The sequence below is a fragment of the Triticum aestivum genome, chromosome 1A (assembly GCF_018294505.1).
Source record: "Triticum aestivum cultivar Chinese Spring chromosome 1A, IWGSC CS RefSeq v2.1, whole genome shotgun sequence".
In the NCBI taxonomy this organism is placed as follows: domain Eukaryota; kingdom Viridiplantae; phylum Streptophyta; class Magnoliopsida; order Poales; family Poaceae; genus Triticum; species Triticum aestivum.
In genome coordinates, this window is record NC_057794.1 from 416,872,258 (window position 1) to 416,886,638 (window position 14,381).

Below are 14,381 nucleotides of genomic sequence, written 5' to 3' on the forward strand. Positions count from 1 at the left end.
ATAGGCTCTACGTTCAAATACAACGGGTGCAAAACAGTTGCACACGCGGAATACTCAGGTTAAACTTGACGAGCCTAGCATATAATAGATATGGCCTCGGAACACGGAGACCGAAAGGTCGAGCGTGAATCATATAGTAGATATGATCAACATAGTGATGTTCACCATTGAAACTACTCCATCTCACGTGATGATCGGACATGTTTTAGTTGATATGGATCATGTGATCACTTAGAGGATTAGAGGGATGTCTATCTAAGTGGGAGTTCTTAAGTAATATGATTAATTGAACTTGAATTTATCACGAACTTAGTCCTGGTAGTATTATCATATCTATGTTGTAGATCAATAGCTCGCGATATTGCTCCCCGTTTAATTTTTATATGTTCCTAGAGAAAACTAAGTTGATAAATGTTAGTAGCAATGATGCGGATTGGATCCGTGATCTGAGGATTATCATCATTGCTGCACAGAAGAATTATGTCCTTGATGCACCGCTAGGTGACAGACCTATTGCAGGATCAGAAGGAGACATTCTGAACGTTTGGCTAGCTCAATATGATGACTACTTTATAGTTTAGTGCACCATGCTTAACGGCTTAGAATCGGGACTTCAAAGACGTTTTGAACGTCATGGAACATATGAGATGTTCCAGGAGTTGAAGTTAATATTTCAAGCAAATACCCGAGTTGAGAGATATGAAGTCTCCAACAAGTTCTATAGCTAAAGGATGGAGGAGAATAGCTCAAGGAGTGAGTATGTGCTCAGATTGTCTGGGTACTACAATCGCTTGAATCAAGTGGGAGTTAATCTTCCAGATAAAATAGTGATTGACAGAATTCTCTAGTCACCATCACCAAGTTAGTAGAACTTCGTGATGAACTATAATATGCAAGGGATAATGGAAACGATTCCCAAGCTCTTCGTCATGCTGAAATCGACGAAGCTAGAAATCAAGAAAAGCATCAAGTGTTGATCGTAAACAAAACCACTAGTTTCAAGTAAAGGGACAAAGGGAAGAAAGGGGAACCTCAAGAAAAACGGCAAGCAAGTTGCTGCTCAAGTGAAAAACCCAAGTATGGACCTAAGCCTGAAACTGAGTGCTTCTACTACAAAGGGACTGGTCGCTGGAAGCGGAACTACCCCAAGTAATTGGCGGATAAGAAGGATGGCAAAGTGAATATAGGTATATTTGATATACATGTTATTGATGTGTACTTTACTAGTGTTTATAGCAACCACTCGGTATTTGATACTAGTTCAGTTGCTAAGAATAGTAACTTGAAACGGGAGTTGCAGAATGAACAGAGACTAGTTAAGGGTGAAGTGACGATGTGTATTGGAAGTGGTTCCAAGATTGATATGATCATCATCAACACTCCCTACACTTTCGGGATTAGTGTTGAACCTAAAATAAATGTTATTTAGTGTTTACGTTAAGCATGAATATGATTGGATCATGTTTATTGCAATACGGTTATTCATGTAAACTAGAGAATAATTGTTGTTCTATTTACATGAATAAAACCTTCCATGGTCATACACCCAATGAAAATGGTTTGTTGGATCTCGATCGTAGTGATACACATTTTCATAATATTGAAGCCAAAAGATGCAAAGTTAATAATGATAGTGCAACTTATTTGTGGCACTGCCGTTTAGGTCATATTGGTGTAAAGCGGATGAAGAAAATCCATGCTGATGGGCTTTTGGAATCACTTGATTATGAATCAGTTGATGCTTGCGAACCATGCCTCATGGGCAAGATGACTAAGACTCAGTTCTCCGGAACAATGGAGCGAGCAACAGATTTGTTGGAAATCATACATACTGATGTATGTGGTCCGATGAATATTGAGGCTCGCGACATGTATCATTATTTTCTGATCTTCACAGATGATTTGAGCAGATATGAGTATATCTACTTGATGAAACACAAGTCTGAAATATTTGAAAAGTTCAAAGAATTTCAGAGTGAAGTGGAGAATCATCGTAACAAAAATAAAAGTTTCTACGATATGATCGCGGAAGTAAAATATTTGAGTTATGAGTTTGGCCTTCAGTTAAAACAATGTGAAATAGTTTCACTACTCACGCCACCTGGAACACCACAGTGTAATGGTGTGTTCGAATGTCGTAACCGTGCTTTATTAGATATGGTGCGATCTATGATGTCTCTTACCGATTACCACTATCGTTTTGGGGTTATGCATTAGAGACAGCTACATTCACGTTAGATAGGGCACCATCTAAATCCGTTGAGACGACACTGTATGAACGATGGTTTGGCAAGAAACCTAAGTTGTCGTTTCTTAAAGTTTGAGGTTGCAATGCTTATGTGAAAAAGTATCAACTTGATAAGCTCAAACCCAAATCGGAGAAGTGCGTCTTCATAGGATACCCAAAAGAAAATGTTCGGTACACCTTCTATCACAGATCCGAAGGCAAGATATTCATTGCTGAGAATGGATCCTTTCTAGAGAAGGAGTTTCTCTCGAAAGAACTGAGTGGGAGGAAAGTAGAACTTGATGAGGTAACTGTACCTGCTCCCTTATTGGAAAGTAGTTCATCACAGAAATCTGTTCCTGTGACTACTACACCAATTAGTGAGGAAGCTAATGATGATGATCATGTAACTTTAGATCAAGTTACTAGCAAACCTCGTAGGTAAACCAGAGTGAGATCCGCACTAGAGTGGTATGGTAATCCTGTTCTGGAGGTCATGTTACTTGACCATGACGAGCCTATGAACTATGAGGAAGCGATGATGAGCCCAAATTCCACGAAATGGCTTGAGGCCATGAAATCTGAGATGAGATCCATGTATGAGAACAAAGTATGGACTTTGATTGACTTGCCCATTGATCGGTGAGCCATTGAGATTAAATGGATCTTCAAGAGAAAGACGGACGCTGATAGTAGTGTTACTATCTACAAAGCTAGAATTGTCGCAAAAAAGGGTTTTTGACAAGTTCAAGGTGTTGACTACGATGAGAGTTTCTCACTCGTATCTATACTTAAGTCTGTCTGAATCATGTTAGCAATTGCCGCATTTTATGAAATCTGGCAAATGGATAAACAAAATTGCATTCCTTAATAGGATTTATTAAAGAAGAGTTGTATATGATGCAACAAGAAAGTTTTGTCAATCCTAAAGGTGCTAACAAAATATGCAAGCTCCAGCGATCCATCTATGGACTAGTACAAGCATCTCGGAGTTGGAATATACGCTTTGATAAGTTGATCAAAGCATATAGTTTCATACAGACTTGTGGTGAAGCATGTATTTACAAGAAAGTGAGTGGGAGCACTACAACATTTTTGATAAGTATATGTGAATGACATATTGTTGATCAGATATAATGTAGAATTATTCTGCAAAGCATAAAGAAATGTTTGAAAGGAGTTTTTCAAAGAAAGACCTCGGTGAAGCTGCTTACATATTGAGCATCGAGATCTATAGAGATAGATCAAGACGCTTGATATGTTTTTCAATGAGTACATACCTTGACAAGATTTTGAAGTAGTTCAAAATGGAACAGACAAAGAAGGAGTTCTTGCCTTTGTTACAAGGTGTGAAGTTGAGTAAGACTCAAATCCTGACCACGGCAGAAGATAGAGAGAGAATGAAAGTCATTCCCTATGCCTCATCCATAGGTTCTATAAAGTATGCCATGCTGTGTACCAGACCTATTGTATACCATGCCCTGTGTTTGGCAAGGGAGTACAATAGTGATCTAGGAGTAGATCACTGGACATTGGTCAAAATTATCCTTAGTGGAATAAGGATATGTTTCTCGATTATGGAGGTGACAAAAGGTTCATCGTAAAGGGTTACGTCGATGCAAGTTTTGACACTGATCCAGATGACTCAAAGTCTCAATCTGGATACATATTGAAAGTGGGAGCAATTAGCTAGAGTAGCTAGTGCAGAGCATTGTTGACATAGAAATTTGCAAAATACATACAGATCTGAATGTGGCAGACCCGTTGACTAAACTTCCCTCACAAGCAAAACATGATCACACCTTAGTACTCTTTGGGTATTGATCACATAGCGATGTGAACTAGATTATTGACTCTAGTAAACCCTTTGGGTGTTGGTCACATGACGATGTGAACTATGGGTGTTAATCACATGGTAATGTGAACTATTGATGTTAAATCACATGGCGATGTGAACTAGATTATTGACTCTAGTGCAAGTGGGAGACTGAAGGAAATATGCCCTAGAGGCAATAATAAAGTTATTATTTATTTCCTTATATCATGATAAATGTTTATTATTCATGCTAGAATTGTATTAACCGGAAACATAATACATGTGTGAATACAAAGACAAGTAGTATGTCACTAGTATGCCTCTACTTGACTAGCTCGTTGAATCAAAGATGGTTAAGTTTCCTAGCCATAGACATGAGTTGTCATTTGATTAACGGGGTCACATCATTAGAGAATGATGTGATTGACTTGACCCATTCCGTTAGCATAGCACTTGATCGTTTAGTTTGTTGCTATTGCTTTCTTCATGACTTATACATGTTCCTACGACTATGAGATTATGCAACTCCCGTTTACCGGAGGAACACTTTGTGTGCTACCAAACGTCACAATGTAACTGGGTGATTATAAAGGTGCTCTACAGGTGTCTCCAAAGGTACTTGTTGGGTTGGTGTATTTCGAGATTAGGATTTGTCACTCCGATTGTCGGAGAGGTATCTCTGGGCCCACTCGGTAATGCACAACACTATAAGCCTTGCAAGTATTGCAATTAATAAGTTAGTTGCGGTATGATGTATTACGGAACGAGTAAAGAGACTTGCCGGTAACGAGATTGAACTAGGTATTGAGATACCGACGATCGAATCTCGGGCAAGTAACATACTGATGACAAAGGGAACAACGTATGTTGTTATGCGGTCTGACCGATAAAGATCTTCATAGGATATGTAGGAGCCAATATGAGCATCCAGGTTCCACTATTGGTTATTGACCGGAGACATGTCTCGGTCATGTCTACATAGTTCTCGAACCCGTAGGGTCCGCACGCTTAACGCTACGATGACAGCTATATTATGAGTTTTATGTTTTGATGTACCGAAGGTTGTTCGGAGTCCCGGATGTGATCACGGACATGACGAGGAGTCTCGAAATGGTCGAGACATGAAGATTGGTGTATTGGAAGCCTATGTTTGGATATCGAAAGTGTTCCGGGTGAAATCGGGATTTTACCGGAGTACCGGGGGGTTACCGGAACCCCCCGGGGGCTTAATGGGCCTACATGGGCCTTAGTGGAAAAGGAGGGAAGCAAGGGAAGTGTGGGGCGCGCCCCCCCTAGGCCCAAACCGAATTGGTTTAGGGCAAAGGGGGCCGGCCCCCCTCTTTCCTTCTTCCCCCCTCCCAAGTCCTAATCCAACTAGGAAAAGGGGGAGAGTCCTACTCCCGGTGGGAGTAGGACTCCTCCGGCGTGCCTCTCCCCTTGGCCGGCCGCACCCCCCTTGCTCCTTTATATACAGGGGCAGGGGGGCACCTCTAGACACACAAGTTGATCAAGTTGATCGTCTCTTAGCCGTGTGCGGTGCCCCCCTCCACCATAGTCCACCTCGATAATACTGTAGCGGTGCTTAGGTGAAGCCCTGCGTCAGTAGAACATCAACATCGTCACCACGCTGTCATGCTGACGAAACTCTCCCTCAACACACGGCTGGATCGGAGTTAGAGGGACGTCATCGGGCTGAACGTGTGCTGAACTCGGAGGTGCCGTGCGTTCGGTACTTGACCGGTAGGATCGTGAAGACATACGACTACATCAACCGCATTGTGCTAACGCTTCCGCTTTCGGTCTACGAGGGTATGTGGACACACTCTCCCCTCTCGTTGCTGTGCATCACCATGATCTTGCATGTGCGTAGGAAATTTTTGAAATTACTATGTTCCCCAACAAATGGCGGCAGGTGGCGCGTTGGCTGTCTTGCTGTGTGGGAAACTGCCGCCTCGTGTGGCGTGATTGATTGCTGACCGCCCATGTACGCCTTTTCATGTACAGACGGTACATACACAGGACGTGTATCAGTGAGCTTGAGCGGGCGACCAATTTGTTTTAAAGACCATCATGCCCTTTATTATGAAGAGATATGAAGATATCGTTGCCGTCGATCGTGTTCAGGGGGTTGTAAAGAAATTAGAAAAAAGAAAGACCTGACTGCAAACTGGAAGCGGGAGGCGAAGTACGGATTTTGCTGGACCGGAAGGAGATGAATTCGATTTTTGTTCGAACAAGAAAAGAATAAAAGAAAGAAGATGAATTCTATTCCTATGGACAAGACAAGACAAGGGCTTGGCGGCGGGGGCGGGGGCCTTCTTTGGGTAACGCGGTTGATGTAATCGAACGTCTTGACGATCCAACCGATCCAAGTACCACAACGCACGGCACCTCCGCGATCAGCACACATTCAGCTCGGTGACGTCCCTCGTACTCTTGATCCAGCTGAGACCGAGGGTGAGTTCTGTCAGCACGACGGCGTGTTGGCGGTGATGATGAAGTTACCGATGCAGGGCATCGCCTAAGCACTACAACGATATGAGGTGTGTAACTGTGGAGGGGGGCACCGCACACGGCTAAAAGATCAACTTCTGTGTCTATGGGGTGCCTCCTCCCACGTATATAAAGGGGGGAGGGAGGAGGAGGCCGGCCAAGGGGTGGCGCACCCAAGGGGGGGAGTCCTACTCCAAGTAGGATTCGCCCCCCCCCCTTTCCTATTACTACAAGGAGAAGGGGGGAAAGAGGAGAGGGAGAGAAGGAAAGGGGGGCCGCCCCCCAACCCTAACCCAATTCGGATTGGGCTTGGGGGGCGCGCGCCTCCACCTGGCCGCCGCCTCCTCTCTTCCACTAGGGCCCATGAAAGCCCATTAACCCCCCGGGGGGTTCTGGTAACCCCCCAGTACTCCGCAAAATTCCCGAACCTATCCAAAACCATTCCGATGTTCAAACATAACCTTCCAATATACCAATCTTTATTTCTCGACCATTTCGAGACTCCTAGTCATCTCTGTGATCTCATCCGGGACTCCAAACGAACTTCGGTTCATCAAAACACGAAACTCATAATACAAATCGTCATTGAATGTTAAGCGTGCGGACCCTACGGGTTCGAGAACTATGTAGACATGACCGAGACACATCTCCGGTCAATAACCAATAGCGGAACCTAGATGCTCATATTGGCTCCTACATATTCTACGAAGATCTTTATCGGTCAAACCACATAACAACATACATTGTTCCCTTTGTCATCGGTATGTTACTTGCCCGAGATTCGATCGTCAGTCTCTTTACTCATTCTGTAATGCATCATCCCGTGACTAACTCATTAGTCACATTGCTTGCAAGGCTCATAGTGATGTGCATTACCGAGAGGGCCCAGAGATACCTCTCCGATACACGGAGTGACAAATCCTAATCTTGATCTATGCCAACTCAACAAACACCATCGAAGACACCTGTAGAGCATCTTTATAATCACCCAGGTACATTATGACGTTTGATAACACACAAGGTGTTCCTCCGGTATTCGGGAGTTGCATAATCTCATAGTCAGAGGAACATGTATAAGTCACGATCAAAGCAATAGCAGTAAAACTAAACGATCATTATGCTAACATAACGGATGGGTCTTGTCCATCACATCATTCTCTAATGATGTGATCCCGTTCATCAAATGACAACACATGTCTATTGTTAGGAAACTTAACCATGTTTGATTAACGAGCTAGTCAAGTAGAGGCGTACTAGGGACACTTTGTTTTGTCTATGTATCCACACATGTATCAAGTTTCCGGTTAATACAATTCTAGCATGAATAATAAACATTTATCATGATATAAGGAAATATAAATAACAACTTTATTATTGCCTCTAGGGCATATTTCCTTCATGAATACATCGTGAATTATAGATACGTTGGAGACGTATCAAGTAGCGATGGATATTTAGATGAAGTTCATCATGTAACAGTCACAACCTAGAGCAACACATAGTTGCTCCAGTTCATCAATTAAATGTAGGCATATATAGTCATATGTGCTTATAATAAAAACTTGCATGACATATTTTGTCCTACACTCCTGTGACAGCAAGGTCCTGATGGAAATCTAAGGGTAATTAAGGCGCTCCTTTTGATAGAGAATGGGTAAAAACATTAACACATAGTGAATACATGAACTCCTCAAATTACAGTCATCCCTGGAGAGTGCCCCAATTATTGTCACCTTGGAGTGGTTCAAAATAATAACAGGTGCATATAACTTGCTGATAGGGTAGAGAACTCAAATATTCTCATGAAAACATAAAGAGTTCAAATCTCAAATCATGGCACTCGGGCCCTAGTGACAAGCATTAAGCATAGCAAAGTCATAGCAATATCAATCTCAAAACATAGTGGGTACAAGGGATCAAGCCCTAACAAATTGACTCAATTACATGAAGATTCTCATCCATCTCTATCTACCTCCAGTATACCTATGATGAAATTACTCACTCCCAGTGGTGAGCATCATAAGGTTGTCGAGGAAGAAGGGTTGTTGATGACGGTGGCGATGATTTGCCCTCTTCGGAGCCCCGAGCGGACTCTAGATCAGGCCTCCCAATGAAGAACATGAGGTGGCGGCGGCTCCGTATCATAAAACGCGATGAAATTTTCTCTTCGAATTTTTTTCTCAGCAAGACGGTACTTATGGAGTTGGAGGTAGGGCAAACGGAGGCTTGAGGGGCCCAAAAGCTAAGATGGCGCGTCCTAGGGGGCGCCACCTAAGCTTGTGGCTATGTGGTGGCCACCTCCGGTAGATATTTTCGCCAGTATTTTTTATATATTCTAAAAGAATTCTCGTAAATTTTCGTCCAATTTCAAGAACTTCTATTTCTGCACAAAAAACAGCACCAAGGTAGTTCTGTTGAAAATAACATCGGTCGGGGTTAGTTTCATTTAAACCATGCAAATTAGAGTACAAAACAAGAGCAAAAGTGTTTAGAAGTAGATACGTTGGAGACGTTTCATCGGACCAGTAGAAGTCCTAATCCAGGCGTGTCTTCCAGGTTGCCTGGCTCCCTCGGGATGCTGAGTGCCACCGCCTCTAGCTTGGGCCTGGGGATGTGGAGGCTGCCTCGCCGCATGGATAGTGGTGTTAAAACAGCCCCGGGGGCCTGCGCGCGGCACGAGCCGACCACCTACTCATAGGTGCGGTCGTCCCACAGGGTGTGCCGCGCAATGAGTTTCTTTCACGCCGGCGGGAACGCACCCTCAAACTGCCAGAGCATGTTGTTGACACCGTAGAAAGGGTCGCCGCTCTCCTCCGGCAACAGCCTCACCCGGAACTCCCTCGTCCAAGCACGCATCTGGCCAAACTCAGCCTCGAGGACCGACGGCACCGGAATCCCCTCGATGCTAAGCTTCCACCCCAACTGCAGTCGGTGTCCGGTGGCGCGACCCCACCCAAACGGTCGAGCTCGTTCACCTGCTAGACGATGAGGCTACTCCGCCCTCCTCCCCACATAACCGACGACGTGGGCAGCGACTGTGTAGCTAAGGTTACTGGCGGCAGGGGCGACAACCTCCTTTTGGGCTCGGGTGATAATGATGTCAGATGTGGGGGGTGTATAGGAAGAAGAAGGGCAGTAGGTAGGACGTGCCAGTGGCTGGCTTAACGCAGTAATTAATGGCGGGCGCAGCGAGGCTGGCGGTGGCAGGCGGCAAGTGGCTCGACGCTTGTGGGTAAAATCCACGCGGGTAGGCGACTCAGCCTCTTATAGGTATCCACATTGGCTTAATGGCGGCAGGTGCCCCGTTGGCCGGCTTGCTGTGTGGGAAACTGCCGCCCTCGTGCGGCGTGATTGATTGCTGACCGTCCACATACGCCTTTTCGTGTACAGACGGTACGTACACAGGACACGTACCGGCGAGCTGGAGCGGGCGACCAATTTTTTTAAAAAAAATCATCATGCCCTTTATTATAAAGGGATATGAAGATATCATTGTTGTTGACGTGTTTAGGGGTTGTAAAGAAATTGGAAAAAAGAAAGACCTGACTGCAAATTGGAACCGGGAGGCGCAGTCCGGATTTTGCTGGACTGAAAGGAGATGAATTTGATTTCTGTTCGAACAAGAAAAGAAAAGAAAGGATGAGTGTATGCGCGTGTATATGAGCGCTTACGTCTATACTAATATTAAAAAAAAGATGAATTCGATTCCTATGGACAAGGCTTGGTGGGCGCACGCGTCTCGCCCGTGCGGTGGAAGCGTGCCGCATCATGTGCCAGGCCCCGGGGCTTCCAGAACGCTTTTGGCACCTCAACCATTCCGCGGCCTACCCCGCCGTCGGAAATATCTTGGGGGCCATGACATGTGAAGATGCGCCAGGTGCTGCGTGTTGCTTGGGCGCCGCTGTACCACGCGGGGACACTTGGCTAAGCCTGAGCAGAGCTGGTTGGAAGGAAAGTCTGAGCAGAGCTGGTTGGAAGGAAAGTCGAATAAGAAACCAGACGAAGTCATTCCTTTCTTTGGAGACCTGGCTACCGCTAGGTAGGTAGCCAGCCGGAAGGCAACCGTTTGGTGCCGCCCTGTGCGTTGATGCTCCATTTCTCTTCCTCTCATTCTGATGATCACGCGGATGCCCGGCGCGTGGCGCGTTGCCATGCGTACGCGTGTCAGCAGAGCATCCTAAAAACAACGGCGTGCTTTCGGGAGAGTTCGCAACCATCCCCGCCACCTCCCCCTTCTCGTCTTCCGTCTAAAAAGTGCAGGCCAGCACCCGTCTCCTGAGCACACATCTCACCACGCCACAAACACCAAAGAGAGGTGTACTACGAGGGAGTGAGAGGCGCCCGGCTCGCCTGCGTCCGTCTCCACTTCTCGCGAGCCCGGCGTCACCCGCCGCCGGGCACGCACCACGCTCAACGCCAAAGAAAATAGTGTAGGTCGTGTAGGCGAAGGCCGACCTGCAAACTAAACACTAGTCGATCAAGATGGTGGTGGAGGGATACGAAGCCGACAAGAACATCCAGATATGGAAGGTGAAGAAGCTGATCAAGGGGCTGGACGCGGCGAGGGGCAACGGCACGAGCATGATCTCGCTCATCATACCGCCGCGCGACCAGGTGTCCCGCGTCGCCAAGATGCTGGGCGACGAGTACGGGACCGCCTCCAACATCAAGAGCCGGGTGAACCGCCAGTCCGTGCTGGCCGCCATAACCTCCGCCCAGCAGAGGCCCAAGCTCTACAGCCGGGTGCCCCCCAACGGCCTCGTGCTCTACACGGGCACCGTCGTCACCGACGACGGCAAGGAGAAGAAGGTCACCTTCGACTTCGAGCCCTTCCGGCCCATCAACGCGTCGCTCTACCTCTGCGATAACAAGTTCCACACCGAGCCGCTGAACGAGCTCCTCGAGTCCGACGACAGGTTCGGCTTCATCGCCATGGACGGCAACGGCACGCTCTACGGCACGCTGAGCGGCAACAGCCGGGAGGTGGTGTACAAGTTCAGCGTGGATCTGCCCAAGAAGCACGGGCGGGGAGGGCAGTCGGCGCTCCGGTTCGCGCGCCTGCGCATGGAGAAGCGGCACAACTACCTGCGCAAGGCGGCCGAGCTGGCCACGCACTTCTTCACCAACCCCGCCACCAACCAGCCCAACGTGGTCGGGCTCATCCTGGCCGGCTCCGCCGATTTCAAGACCGAGCTGGGCAAGTCCGAGATGTTCGACCAGCGGCTCCAGGCCAAGATAATCAAGTCGGTCGACGTGTCGTACGGCGGGGAGAGCGGCTTCAACCAGGCCATTGAGATGTCTGTGGAGGTCCTCTCCGAGGTCAAGTTCGTCCAGGAGAAGAAGCTCCTTCGCAAGTACTTCGAGGAGATAAGCCAGGACACCGGGAAGTACGTCCTGGGCGTGCAGGACACCATGGCGGCCCTCGAGATGGGCGCGGTCCACACGCTGATCGTGTGGGAGAACCTCGACGTCAGGCGGTACGAGCTGAAGAACTCCGCCACGGGGGAGACGGTGGTGAAGTACATCAACGGCGGCCAGGAGGCGGACCAGAGCAACCTCGGTGTCGACGAGGCGGCGTGCGGGGAGCTGGACGTCGTCGACAGGGTGCTGCTGCTGGAGTGGTTCGCCGAGAACTACCAGCAATACGGCTGCAAGCTGGAGTTCGTCACCAACAGGTCCCAGGAAGGATCGCAGTTCTGCCGGGGCTTCGGCGGCATCGGCGGGATCCTCCGCTACCCGGCGGACGTCGCCGCCTACAACGACGACGACGACGACGACATGCTGGATGACGACGTCTATGAAGGCCTCGAATAGCAATCAACTGAAGCTTCACTGCACACGGTCTGGGAGGAGCCTGCGCTGGCCCCGACCGCGCCGCCGGGACGAGACCCTGCTGAAACATCCAAACGATCGGTGCAAGGGAAACGAGGTATGGTCCTGAAACTGGCCATGGTTGATTCGGTTTCTGTGTCTTTCTTCTGATCTTTTTGACTGACCTTGATCAACATTCACAACGTCTGCTTTGAGCAGGAGGTGGGACAGAAGAAAGGATCTCAGCAATTATAGTTCGGACCTTGAGCAAAGCACGATGATGGCGTTGATGGTTTGGAGTTGAAGGTCTCTTCCTCTCTGGATCCATCCCTTCAAATTTGGTTATGCTACTAAGCAGCCGTGGCTGCCTTCTCTTGCTGCATCAGAGAATATGCTTATTAGAGTCGTATTAGTTGCGAGTGTGAGAGTGGTGTTCCTTATAATCTACTCCTGAGTCGCCTTATGAGCTTATATGCTACTACAACAACTGCTTGAAATAATGTTGTGTATTATTGTGTTCGATTTTATATGTGAGATTTATTGCTATGGTAAGATACTACTTATGCTATCCTCACTATTGCCAGCCTTAAGGCATTGTTTCTGACCAATCCCCTATATCCCAAGGGTCTGTCTAGGGCTCATCTAGATGTGACATAACAAAATCACATCTAAGTGTGATGTCAGCGCCACCTCATTGTTTGTTTGTTTGATTTTGATTTGTCAAAGCCCAAAACAAACAAACGAGCTCGCCCGCATCTCCGCCTGGTTGGGCCGGCCAATATGTCCACCCGCGCCTACATGCTGGTAGGCTACCTACTAGCACAAAGCTAGCGATTAGTGCTAAAAAAACCCAAGCTAACGATCAGAATTTATATAAAGCTAGCGATCCAAATTGTGTCACTCGAAGCTAACGATCAGAATTTCTTTTGGAGGAAAAGCTAGCGATCAGGTGTATTAGTGAAAATAAAGTAGCGCTACCACTGATTTGTTTTTTTTCATCATCTTTTTACTGTCTAGCTTCTAGTAGGTTACCGACATTTTTTTTGCCTTTTGGTTCTTACGTTTTTAACACTAATATTTTATATGTTAATATTTAATAAAATACAAAGTTTTGATCAAAAACATGTTCATGAATTTAAATTAAAAAAATTCAAATTATAAAAAATGTCAATGAATATGAAATATGTTCTAACATATGGTGAACAATTCTTTAATACTCCCTCCATACACTTTGATAAGTTTTCAGACAACTAAAAATGAGCTGCTTTGCACTTTGTCTGAAATGTCTTCAAGGCCTTATAAAAATGAACAGAGAGAGTATATGATAGTCATTTTGTGAATGCACACTAATTATTTTGTAATATACATTAAACTTCCTTGTCAATATATACAGTGACCTTTTTATATACAATAAACTTTTGATTATGCACTGAACATTTTTTTATATGCAGTAAAATATTTTTAAATACACACTTAACCTTTTTCAAATATACTGTGAACTTTTTTAATATACGGTGAACATTTTTATAGTATACACTAAATTATATTGAAACACATACGGAACAATTGATCGTGCATTCAAAATGTTCGTGGATTAGAAAATATTCACGATAATCAAAATTTGTTCGTGTATTCAGAAAATGTTCGCTGATTCAAAAAATATATTCACAAATATCCAAAAAAATCAAGAATTGAAAATTGTTCATAATTTTGAAAAAGGTTTAGAATTTTTTTTTTAAAAAGGGAAAGAAGGAACAAGAAAAAGAATAAAACAAACATAAAAACAACCAAAAGAACTAGAAAACCAATAGAGAAAAATAGATAAAAAGAAGAGAAGAAGAAAGTGGATGCAACCATCCAAGACCCTTAGAAAGGTTCCTAAATACTAGATCCCCAAACCCTGGCTCCTAGGAATCCCCAATCGCTTCCTAGAAAATCACTCGCTAACAGCGCAAACAGTCCGGCCCGCTAAGAGCGAATAGTGATCGATCTCTACGCTTAGCAATTGTATAAGCGCCCCGAGATCCTTATTGT

At 45.8% G+C, this 14,381-nt stretch overlaps 1 protein-coding gene across 1 annotated transcript; it reads left to right on the plus strand.

Moving 5' to 3' along the window:
• Window positions 1–10,741: 10,741 nt before the first annotated feature.
• Window positions 10,742–12,921, plus strand: LOC123053616 (eukaryotic peptide chain release factor subunit 1-2). Its single transcript, XM_044477113.1, has 2 exons — window positions 10,742–12,465; window positions 12,567–12,921. Exon 1 carries the CDS (start codon window positions 11,019–11,021, stop codon window positions 12,348–12,350), a length of 1,332 nt encoding a protein of 443 aa, XP_044333048.1. The 5' UTR covers window positions 10,742–11,018; the 3' UTR covers window positions 12,351–12,465; window positions 12,567–12,921.
• Window positions 12,922–14,381: the final 1,460 nt, after the last annotated feature.